Source organism: Somniosus microcephalus, chromosome 31 (assembly GCF_052327205.1).
Source record: "Somniosus microcephalus isolate GS21.2 chromosome 31, FLI_Smic_1.0, whole genome shotgun sequence".
Lineage (NCBI taxonomy): Eukaryota > Metazoa > Chordata > Chondrichthyes > Squaliformes > Somniosidae > Somniosus > Somniosus microcephalus.
Window position 1 is genome coordinate 25,871,212 of NC_141017.1, and position 12,290 is coordinate 25,883,501.

Here is a 12,290-nt window from a genome sequence, read left to right on the forward strand (position 1 = left end):
TCTCCGTTGCTGCATCAGTGGCTTATTGGAATGCATTGAATGGCCCGGCCACAAAGCGACCTGGGTGTGCAGAGCAATCGCCTGTCGCTAACGGTCTGCCCGTGCCACGTGATGCCCTTGATTGTGGCAGGAGGTTAATCGCTTTCATTGATTTTTAAATTCTCTCTGCTTGTTTCAGTCGACTGCCGGCCTTCCTGCTGAAGCAGCCTTTCCTGCCGGTGATCCAGCAGACATCCCCCGGAAGAAGAAGCTCAGGTAAGGGCCGAGGCTTTGCTCGAAAACAATGCTCCCAGAATTCGGGGCGCCGACCCGCCAGGATTTGCCATGGAGAGTCCAGGAATTCAGGATTAATCTCCCGGACGCCGCTGCGAGCGGCACCCGGCGAGAAAAATCGCGGGGGGGCGTTTTTTAAAAAAAAAACTGCAATTTTTTTGGTTGAATGTTGTGGTTTATTAGTTATAAGAATATTGAAGACGGAGGGAAAAAGGCATTTTTGACTGGCTGAGCTGCAATGATCCCTGTAATTTTTTTTTGGGTGCGCTGGCCCGTTAACCCATTCATTTTTTCGCGCGTGCGCGGTTGCTCCCGTTGAAAAGCCGGTCTGCGCGGGACCTCCAGGCCACACGGCCGCCCAGCTTAGCGGGAGCACCTGAGAGGTGGGTTGGTGGTCATGTGATGAAACCTCCAGGGATACGTTCAACCGGCAACGCTTGTCCGACATTGCCCATCTATCGAAACCAACCGTTGTGCCCTCTCTCTCTCTCTCTCTCTCTCGGGGCAGCACGGTGGCATAGTGGTTAGCACTGTTGCCTCACAACGCCAGGGACCCGGGTTCGAATCCGGCCTCGGGCGACTGTCTGTGTGGAGTTTGCACATTCTCCCCGTGTTTGTGTGGGTTTCCTCCGGGTGCTCCGGTTTCCTCCCACAGTCCAAAGATGTGCAGGTTAGGTTGATTGGCTATGATAAATTGACCCTTAGTGTTAGGGGGATTAAATACGTGGGGTTACAGGGATAGGGTGGGATATGTGTTGGTGTAGGGGTTACGGGGATCGGGTGGGATATGTGTCGGTGCAGGCTCGATGGGCCGAAATGGCCTCTATCTGCACTGTGGGGTTTCTGTGATTCTGTGATTCTCTCTCTCTCTCTCTCTCTCTCTCTCTCTCTTTGGTTTGAAGAAGCATTGATCTTGGGTGGTCCGGGACGCATCACTCCACGCACACAAATCATTTATGCGTCGCTGACCAGAACTGATTCTGTTTGCTAATGGCTTTCTTTTGACCTTTTGTGGGAAGGGTATGTAGTTAGTCATAGATTGCTGCACTGTGCAGTACGTGTAGACACTGTCAGCTGTGGGTCGTACTCTCACCTCGGAGTCAGAAGGTCATGAGTTCGAGTCCCATTCCAAGAAACTTGAGCACAAAAATCTAGGCTGACACTCCAGCGCAGTACCGAGGGAGTGCGGCACTGTCGGAGGTGCCACTGTCGAGCCTTGCTCCAGACGGTGCAGCACCCCCTCAGTGGAGCACGGAGGTGTCGGCTGAGATTATGCTCTCAATTCCTGCGATGGAGCTTGAACCGACATCCTTCTGATTTGGGTGAAGGTGCTACCAACTGATTCAAGTCTACTCGCCAAGTGATCTGATCCTAAAAGTTGGCAGCTGGAGATGTGAAAAGCCAGATCAAAATAGTCTTGGACCAAGAAAAGAAACTTGATTTAAAACATCCTATGCGGTAGAAGAAATAATAAGCGCCTGACAGTGAGTGCAGTGCAGTAATTCCATCACGACATGTGTTGATGATTATAAGCTACTTCATGGTTGCAGCTTGCCATTAGTGCAGTTCACTTGAATTACCTTGTAATTTGCCGTTAGCTATCTATTATTCTATAATTATGACCTGCTGTTATATCTCCACACCCATAGAATACACACCATAATAATTGAACAAACCAAAAAAAACACAGCTAAATGACTAAACTTCATAATGACACCTTTATTTTTCACCCCGATGTGGGTCTGTTGCTTCAGCAGAGCTGCTGTTTGTATATCAAAATCGTCTATAATGTATTAAAAATCTTAACACCTGTAGCCACGTCCTGTTTCCTGTCCACTTTTTCCATTATAAGTTCCCATGTCCATGTTTATCATGGAAACTGTCTGTATAGACCTTGGGCTGTAATTGTAGTCTGCTGTTGGAGGAGCTGCAGCACCCCCACTGGCAGGAGGGCGTAATTACAGCGTGACAAGTTTACATGGGCTGTTTCTATAATGAGCGTGGACATGAGATTTCTTATGAAGGAAATACAAAAATAGGGATAGAATGAATGACTTTAAAGTTGGGACTGAATGACGTCTCCCATGATCTGGTTCAATTGTCGCTGCCTGGTCTTGACTCCCCATGTACCATAACACAGGAGATGGACTAGTGGTGTCTGCTGTGGCTCAGTGGGCAGCACTCTCTCACCTCTGAGTCAGAAGGTTGTGGGTTCAAGTCCCACTCCAGAGACTCGAGCACAAAAACCTAGGCTAACGCTCCAGTGCAGTGCTGAGGGAGTGCTGCACTGTCGGAGGTGCCGTCTTTTGGATGAGATGTTAAACCGAGGACCTGTCTGCCCCCTCGGGTGGACGTGAAAGATCCTGTGGCACTATTTCGAAGAAGAGTTAGCCCTGTTTTCCTGGCCAATATTTATCCCGCGATCAACATCACAAAAAAAACAGATTATCTGGTCATTATCACGTTGCTGTTTGTGGGAGCTTGCTGAGCGCAAATTGGCTGCTGCGTTTTTTTTTATTCGTTCACAGGATCTGGGCATCACTGGCAAGGCCAGCATTTATTGCCCATCCCTAATTGCCCTTGAGAAGGTTGTGGTGAGCCGCCTCCTTGAATCGCTGCAGTCTGTGTGGTGAAGGTACTTCCACAGTCTCCTACATTACAACAGTGACTACACTTCTACTCCATCTACAAGGCACAAGTCAGGAGTGTGATGGAATACTCTCCACTTGCCTGGATGAGTGCAGCTCCAACAACACTCAAGAAGCTCGACACCATCCAGGACAAAGCAGCCCGCTTGATTGGCACCCCATCCACCAACTTAAACATTCACTCCCTCCACCACCGGCGCACCGTGGCTGCAGTGCAGAGTGTACCATCTACAAGAAGCACTGCAGCAACTCGCCAAGGCTTCTTCGGCAGCACCTCCCAAACCCGCGACCTCCACCACCTAGAAGGACAAGGGCGGCAGGCGCATGGGAACACCACCACCTCCAAGTTCCCCTCCAAGTCACACACCATCCTGACTTGGAAGTATATCGGCCGTTCCTTCTTCATCGCTGGGTCAAAATCCTGGAACTCCCTCCCTAACAGCACTGTGGGAGTACCTTCACCACACGGACTGCAGCGGTTCAAGAAGGTGGCTCCACCACCACCACCTTGAGGGCAACTAGGGATGGGCAATAAATGCTGGCTGACATGAATCTTGTCATTCATGTGACAATGACTTGTGTAATAATACTGGGCAACCTGCTGGTGGTGCTGTCCGGGGAGAGTATATATACTCTGCCATGGGCCCAGCTTGTGCAGGACATTCTTTAACAGGAACTAGTGAAGGACACAACTAGATCGCCATGTTGAAAAACAGTTGATTAAAGCCTCGTTTAATACTCAGACCAAGTGCCTAGTAGTTTTCTTACATCACTGGCCTTGCCAGCGACGCCCAGATCCCATAAGCGAATAATAAAAAAACACTTCAAAAGTACTTCATTGGCTGTAAAGTGCTTTGGGACGCCCCGAGGTCGTGAAAGGCGCTATATAAATGCAAGTCTGTCTTTCTTTAGTGCATAATAAAAACTACAAAAGCGTAATGTCAGAAAATGTAACCTTTCTTATGCTTTTACTTAAAATGCGTGGTACAGGAAACTTTGGTTTATCCGGAGGTTGTATGCCCGGAAAGCTTGATCTAACGGCAGAAATCAGCAGCCGTTTTGGTTAGGTTTTTTTTCTTCCCCTAGCATTTTTTTTTGTGTCAGGCTCTGGAAAGCGTCTCTGTAGCTTAGCAACAGCTTCAGAGATGCTTCCAAGGTACGGGCCGAGTGTTTACAAGCTGTTGCTAAGCAACAGTGTTTGTTGTCAGATACGGAGATGAAAACCTCCGTATCCTTCAACATTAGCGCTGGTCTATCCGGAAGTTTTGATAGATCGGCACCAGCTCGGTCCCGTCGGTGCCGGATATCGCGAAGTTTCCTGTACTTTGAAGTGAAGCTTTGTTTGTCTGGCACTTGGTTTGGTGGGATGGTGTCCCATTCCCCAACATTGGTATCCTTTTGAGGGTGGAAACCAAAGTTCAAAGGACTGTGGTAAACACAACTTGAAGTAAAAGTGATTAGTTCCCAGTTGGAGATTCAATTCGGTAATCCCGTGCCGAGATGAAATCCACTAAACGTGCATCTGCTGTGAGGTGGGAGATCCTGACACAGGAGCAGGCGAGGTAATGATGTGCAATAACTATCATTTTTCTTAATTACTGCCTTTTGAAGCAAACGTATCACCTTGAAGTTGTTTCTTTTTGAAGAAAGCTCTGTGATGGAGACACAAGTCAGACTTTGTTGTATGTTTTGGCACAATTCTAATAAGCCCTCTGAATGAACATGTATAAATCAGATTCATTTCTGCTTAAAGTACGTGTGGTCTTTGTTGAGCTGTGGTGTCTGAATGCTGGGATAGGAGCACTAAAACGCCAAGTTCCTAAGATAATTAAGCTATCCCAGCAGTTCTTCCCCGCCCCCACAAGAACAGGAAGAAAATGTGTTTGCTTCTGTAGATCCTTTCCTCTTTTACCAAGACCGTAGAGCCTCCAGATTCTCGTCTGCCACAGAGCACTGATTGAGACAGATTACAGTTCCCCCAGCCTGAGGTTAGACCAGGCACTAGCCAACCTTTTATGGTTAATATCCAAAACCAGAATTTTCTCACTTCGCACTCCAGCTGTTTGCATCCGTTTTTGGGCATGTTTTTGTCATCTCTTCGCCGGGCTGCTAGAAAAAAGAGCCAAGTTAGGAAACGAGAGGTGATCATCTTCTTTCCCGGGAACAGGCAGAATGAATGGGAGCAGATTGGCATTGTCCGTCTCCCCACGTTGGCGATGAACCAGACCTCTTCACGGCCGGGCAGTCCCGTTCTCTTGAGTGAAGCACAATGTGTGGAGGTCGCCTTCCTTAGTTGGTCAGTGATGCATTGACATTCTGCCTGCCAGTGAGATCCAGCAGCCACCATTTGGAATGATCTTTTTGGCTATTGTTTCAAGCCCTAATGTACGCCATGTTGCTGAATTGGATTGTTTACTTCATTGCAGGGGAAGTGCTGTTCCATTGTAATTGACCCTCTACTAGCCAATCACAGAGCAGCAGTTGAGGCAACGTCTATGTATCTCGCTAAAAGAGGCAAGGGCGAGGTCACCTTTTGAGCGGTTTGCCTGTTTAAATAGAAGCGTTGAACCATCTGTGCATATTTCTTCTCAGGTCCTCTGAATCACTCTACCTCAATGTCACAAGTTGATTCCTTCGGAAAGGCCTGGACAAAGAAGCAACTGAAGAGGTAATTTTTAGACACGGGAAGGTAGGAACAAGAAAGTGTCATGTCGACCGTCCAACTTGTCCTGTTACGTGGGCCCAATTGAGTTCTACCATTGATCCATTTTAACCTCCCGCTGGTCTATGTTCAGTGAGGAATTGAGGTTGCCATTTAAGTAATGTAGCACTTTGTATAATTTCAAGATTATATCCTTGATCTTCCACCCCACCCCACCCCCTGCTTCGCACCAGTCTGGTCAAGGAATCTTCTTTGAGAAGATTCATTTTGTTCTTTTGGTCTCATCCACATTTCTAATGTTAATCCCCGGGGATGAAAGTGTCTGATACAATGAGTGGAGTTGACCCTAACCTCACTTAAGCCACGAGTGTGCGATACCGAATCTGGTCCACAAGTTGTATATTATCAGCAGGCGGAGGCTATCCGCTCATGGAGTGGCGGTGCAAGGGCCGAGGGTCGGCGGGGCGAGGGCCGAGGGTTGGCGGGGCGAGAGCCAAGGGTCAGTGGGGCAAGAGCCAAGGGTCAGCGGTACTTTCAATGGCTAAAGGATCTGCAGCCACTATATTTCTTTTCAGACAGAGGATGGATCTGGTTATTCCCTTCTAGCTAAAGTGGACCAGTACCTAACAGTCATGTTGCAATTTGACACATTCTGTTGCTATGGAGGGTTGCTAAGATTCTCTACGCCCCCGTGAGAAATGGCCTACTTTAACGTACAAGGAAAAATAGGACACTGATGCAACATTACATTTTAGTTGTGACTTTCTAAATTAAGGTTATTACTCACTACAGCAGAGTGTTTCCAGACCTTAACCAGGAATTGAATTCTTTTGCTGTCATTTAGGGGAGCGAGAGATTAAATTCAGTAGCAAACCTATCCAGGGTTAGGTTCACCTGCCCCAGCCAGAAGTTGTGGGTAACTTTTCCCATTGCACTCTTTTGGCATGGAGCCTCAACTGGGAGCAAGTATCGGAGAGACCACACAAGTGCAACCCATGACTTAATGTGTGCTCAATTTCCTGATGCGTGCTCTCGGAGGGCGAGATTTTTTTTGGATTGCGCTGGCAAAGAGCCAGCACAGACGCGATGGGCCGAATGGGCTCCCTCTGTGCTGTTCTCTTCTGTGGTTCTTTATACATCTCAAAACTGATCTCCAGATAGAGAACAGATGAGAGACACATGATCCATCTTTGCTCATCCATAGCGTTAACGCTCTCTTAAATCATTCCAGGGAAGTCCTTTCCTAATATTGATGACTCTCTTGTGACCAAAACCCAATCTTTTATTTTCCATCCAACCTTTAACCCACCATTTAATATATTGATATCAATTTCTCTCTTGTGCAGACCGCTGTCGCAAGCCGTGTCCTTCAGCATTCCCTTTGGATTGGACAGTGATGTGGACATAGTCATGGGAAATCCCGTCGGGTTAATGAGGTCCATCAGCTCAGACAGCCTCGCCACCAACGCCTATCGATCCCAGAACTGCTTGCCAAGGGCAGCGTACAATTCTGCAGAAGACCCCGCTGATTACCTAGGAAAGGAGGAACTGCTGGCGAATGAGAATGGACTTGTGGCGTCGCCGAAGACGCCGAGAAAAGGGTCACCATTGTCCAACAAGATGACGGAGAAGGAACATCAAGGACATCACAGGCCTGTTGAAAATGGGGTGGTCGATGATCATAATAACTACACAGAGTTGCCAACCATTGAAGAAGCACTGAAGATAATCCACAATACGGATAAACTTGAACCCCGGCTTCGTCCTGAAGGAGCGCCAGATGGCTTCTTCCTTCATAGGCCTGACCTGACTGAAGGATTTATAAAACCCAAAACCAGCCAATCCAAGTTTGACCTCAATCCTCCATACAAGTCCGTGGATGCAGCGAAGGAGCCTGGGGTTCCTGCGCCTGGTGGAGACCAGCTGAACAGTGGAGAGGTTCCATCAGAAGATGGCAACTTTTCGCGGGACGACGATTCGGTTCTGCGTGACAACAGCTTGGATTCTGACGCGGAAGACTCCTCGCGGCCCGCCCAGGAGAAGGACTACACCAGCAAGGACGAATGCACCTCTTGCCTCAGCTCGATCAGCTCGCAGGCCGAAAGTGTGGCCTCGTCCGGCTCGGGCATGAGGATGACCAGCTTTGCCGAAAGGAAGATGAAGAAGATTAACCTGGCCGACTCGAAGTCCAGCAGCTCCCAGAAGACGACGCCCGACAGCTCGGACCTCAACGATCAGCAGATGGCCTCCTGGGCTCAAAAGTCCGACGAGAGTCCCAGCCGCAACCAGGCCCTGGCGTCGGAGATGACCCAGCTGGGAATTCGGCTGGAGGAGAAGCGCAGGGCCATCGAGGCGCAGAAGAAGAGAATTGAGGCCATTTTTGCCAAGCACCGGCAGAGGTTAGGCAAGAGCGCATTCCTGCAGCTGAAAAAGAAAGAGGAAGGGGGGGAATCGGAGGGTGGAGCCACCGCAGATGAAGACAAGCAAAAGTTGTCCCTGGAAGAAAGATTGTCGAAGATTGAGGACAACGAGGACGATGACCATGAAAGCCCAACGCAGTCGGAATTTAAGGGGAAAGGGAGCAAAATATCAGAAACTGACAATGAGGAGAATCTTGGCAAGAACTATGGAGAAAAACACGTAAAACCGCGAGTACCAGAATCTCCAAAAGAGCCCGAGGCGGACGCAGATATTGGCGAGTACAACAATGCTGTTGCAAAGCTCAACTCGGCCTTGTCTTCTTTGCAGATAGACATGCAGCGCTTGTCGCAGCAACAGGAAACGCTGATGGAGAAGAAAAGCACGCAGGCCTGGGTAATTCCTGCCCTTAAGCCGTCCTCGCAGAGGCCGACGCGGGATTTTCAGCCCTCGCGGTCTGCCGAGTTCTCGTCCCCTTCCCCCTCGCCCTCTCGCAAACCAGTTTCCTCCGGGCCACGCTCGCCCCAGTCCGGCCAGAAGAAGACCAACTCCACTCCCCCAAAGAGCCCGAGGCACTCGAGGCCTGTTGAGCTGAAGCTGCCGCCTTTAACGCGTGTCCTGACTCCTCCGCAGAATGTAGACACCTTGCCCCACCTCAGAAAGTTCTCGCCAAGCCAGGTGACCGTCCAAACTAAGTCTTCCATTTGCTTTGGCGACGACAAAAAGCCAGACGCTGATGTTCGGCCGAAGCAAAGGCCTGTTGGACTAATGGCAAGGTTTGGTGCCCAGGACAATGAACCTTCCGCGGTGGAGCCTGACGATCCTTTCTTTGACCTTGAAAATGAAGGTAACCTCAGACCAGTCGGACCAATAGTACCTCGAAAGACAGGTGGACAGCCAGATGATCAGTCTGATTTGTGGAAAAAAGATAACTCCACCCCTGTTAAAAGGACTAGTTTAATAGAGATACCATTGTCTTCCTTGAAAGGCCCCGATGAAAGTGAAGGCGGACAAGAGAGGGTCAGCGACTCGACGACTGACCAAATGGACTCGGAACAGAAGTCTGTTGGTTTCTTCTTTAAGGTTGGTGAACTTCTGCTTTGGTTCCCGTCGCAGTGCCGGTTGCCTCACTTCCGCTAGAAACGCTAGGGAAATTGGTGGGGGCACAGCATGAACGCGATCTGGTGGCCTTGGTAATTAAAAAATGCCAATTCTTGAGTCGGGCATGGGGTTATTTTTGAATGTGTTCATGAGCCTACTGACGTCCGTGTCAAAAGTCGAGGTAGGCGCTTCTCTCTCCTCTTAAGATGCTCCTAAAACCTACCTCTTTGACCAAGCTTTTGGTTGCTTGTCATACATCCATACAAATTAGGAGCAGGAGTAGGCCCCTCGAGCCTGCTCCGCCATTCAATAAGATCATGGCTGATCCAATTATTCCACGTTCCCGCCTACCCCCGATAACCTTTCACCCCCTTGCTTATCAAGAATCTTATCTACTTCTGCCTTAAAAATATTCAAAGACTTTGCTTCCACTGCCCTCTGAGGAAGAGAGTTCCAAAGACTCACGACCCTCTGAGAAAAAATTTCTTCTCATCTCTGTCTTAAATGGGCGACCCCTTATTTTTAAACAGTGACCCTAGTTCTAGATTCTCCCACAAGAGGAAACATCCTCTCCACATCCCCCCTGTCCAGACCCCTCAGGCTGTCCTAATATCTCCTTGTGCGGCTCGGTGGCGAATTCTAATTGGTACAGCTGTGAGATGTTTTACTACGTTAAAGGGGCTCTATCATTGCAAGTTGTTGTTGTTGCAAGCACTTGGGCACATTGGCCCAGAAATTCGGGTCCCCACGGGTGAGTACACGCTGGCTACTCGCGCGTAGGCCCAACGAAAGTGCCGGTTTCATGCATGCACGGGAAACCGGAACTTCCGTTCCCTTGAAGGAAGGGGTTGACGGGTGGAACACGTGCGGCGGAGAGGCAGCGCTGTGCGCATCGAACTTCCGTTTTTTTTGCAGGTTTCTCCGGGAGGGTAAGTCTCCGGCAGTTACACTTTTAAAAAGCAGTCGCAAGGCCTGCTTTTAACAAGATAAGTGGTGAATTAATTAAAATTAAAACATTTTTTCCACAAGTTTATTATTTTTAAATACTTTAAAGAAAGGTCAGTTTATTTTTAGCCCCGTTAGAAAATGTAATTAATTTTTTCAAAAATTTAAATGATTGTTTAAAATAGTTATTTCATGTCATTTATAGTTATTTTAAAAATGTGATATTTAAAAAATGTATTTGAAGTTTTAGTGATGTTTTGGGGCTTATAGTATTTATAGGTTTGACAGCTTTTCCTGTCAAATTTATGAATGAAGCATTCCCTGCTACCATTGGCTCCCCATGGCCCACATGATCCCAGGGGACGCATCGAACTAACTGTGCCCCTGGGATACGCAAGCACTGTGCGCTGGCAGTTGGAGGAGGCCCAGGATCGGAATCCCACGCGGGCCCACAGCTCAACGGCCGGCGCGCTAGGTAAGTGCAGGTCGGGGGCTTGCACCCACGGGAAGCCCCCGACCCGAATTTCTGGGCCAATGTACAGCGCAGTGAGGATCGCAGGTTGGTAACCGAACCCACCCCATCTTAAATTCATGAACAAAATAATTAGACGAGCCACGTTATGGACATACAATCCTCTCCATCTGATTTACGCATCATGAGGTGGTGTTAGGGCAGGTGACCAATAGCTTGGTCAAAGAGGAAGGTTTTAAGGAGCCTCTTAAAGGCGGAGGGAGAAGCAGAGAGATTTCGGGAAGGAATTCCAGAGCTTGGGTGGGGACCAGGCAGCTGTCGGCACGGCCGCCAATGGTGGAGCGATGAAAATGGTGAATGCGCAAAGCGGCCAGAATCGAAGAGGATGGAAAACGAGTACAATACAAATAGCATTAAAAAAAAAGCTACATGTAGTTATATTCTTGAAGAGGCGAAGCTGAAATAGATATGAAAGGAACTCTCTCGAGAGGCGATGTCTCTTCTCATGTGGGGATAAATAGGGGGAATAAACGGAAATGGGATCAGGGCGGGCACAAATGATTAGGATTACTGTTCATGTGGAGGCTAAACACCGACATAGACTGGTTGGGCCGAATAGCCTGTTTCCGTGTTCTAAAGACTAATTAAGAAATGGTGAGGACCTTGTGACTGAAGGACAGTTGTGGAACAACAGTTATTGGCCCAGTAATTCCGTTCCAAACGCGTGAGTACGGTCGGGGTACTCACGCGTCTGGCCGGAGGAAATGCCGGTTTTCAGCATGCACAGCGCATGCGGGGAAAACCGCATTTCCTGTCTGAACGAAGGGGTTCAGAGGCACAGCGCGTGCGACTGCACAGGCAGCGTGTGCGCAGTGAACTTCGTCGATTTCATTCATGGATTCAGTGAGGTTAAGTCCTTACAACTTACACATGAAAAAAGCATGTGTAAAGTTGCTCCAGAGGCTGCGGAGGAAGATATATTTTATCGTGGAGCTTCTGAAAGGCAATATTTTTGTTTGGGAAAGGGAGGAAAGTTATTTTAAGAAATGCTGAGGTAAGTTTTAAAGTTAAATTTTTTTTTTTTTAATGGGTTTTCAGTACTGTAGGTAGAAGGAGCAATTGTGGCTGTGTGAATTGAATTTGCTGTGTTTATTAAATGTGAAAATGACTTCTAAAATGAATAATGTAACATTTCCAACATTTTTAAGAAAGAAACTTTTCATCAGTAATATATTCTTTTAAGTAATTATGTATGTATGTCCGTATACATTTCTTTACGTATATGTATGTATGTATATATTCATTTACTTGTGTATGAATGTATGTATTTAATTATGATTTTCCAGTAAGTTACTTTCTCTGAAAGTCATAATTAAATACATACATTCATACACATAAGTAAAGGAATATATACATAAATACATATACGCAAAGGAATATATACAGACATACATACATAATTACTTAAAAGAATATATTACTGATGAAAAGTTTCTTTCTTAAAAATGTTGGAGTCATTTTCACATTTAATAAACACAGCAAATTCAATTCACACAGCCACAATTGCTCCTTCTACCTACAGTACTGAAAACCCGTTTTAAAAAAACAAAAATAAACTTTAAAACTTACCTCAGCATTTCTTAAAATAACTTTCCTCCCTTTCCCAAACAAAAATATTGCCTTTCAGAAGCTCCACGATAAAATATATCTTCCTCTGGAGCAACTGTACTCATGCTTTTTTCATGTGTAAGTTGTAAGGACTTAACCTCAC

General features: G+C 47.4%; 1 protein-coding gene across 1 annotated transcript in view; it reads left to right on the plus strand.

The window, feature by feature from the left end:
- The window catches only part of camsap3 (calmodulin regulated spectrin-associated protein family, member 3), a 253,651-nt gene that overhangs the window by 212,257 nt on the left and 29,104 nt on the right, over positions 1-12,290 (plus strand). Inside the window, exons 9-11 of the mRNA XM_085971657.1 lie at positions 179-255; positions 5,514-5,589; positions 6,930-9,084. Of these exons, the coding sequence (XP_085827783.1) occupies positions 179-255; positions 5,514-5,589; positions 6,930-9,084 (2,308 nt within the window). The remainder of the gene's footprint in view (positions 1-178; positions 256-5,513; positions 5,590-6,929; positions 9,085-12,290) is intronic.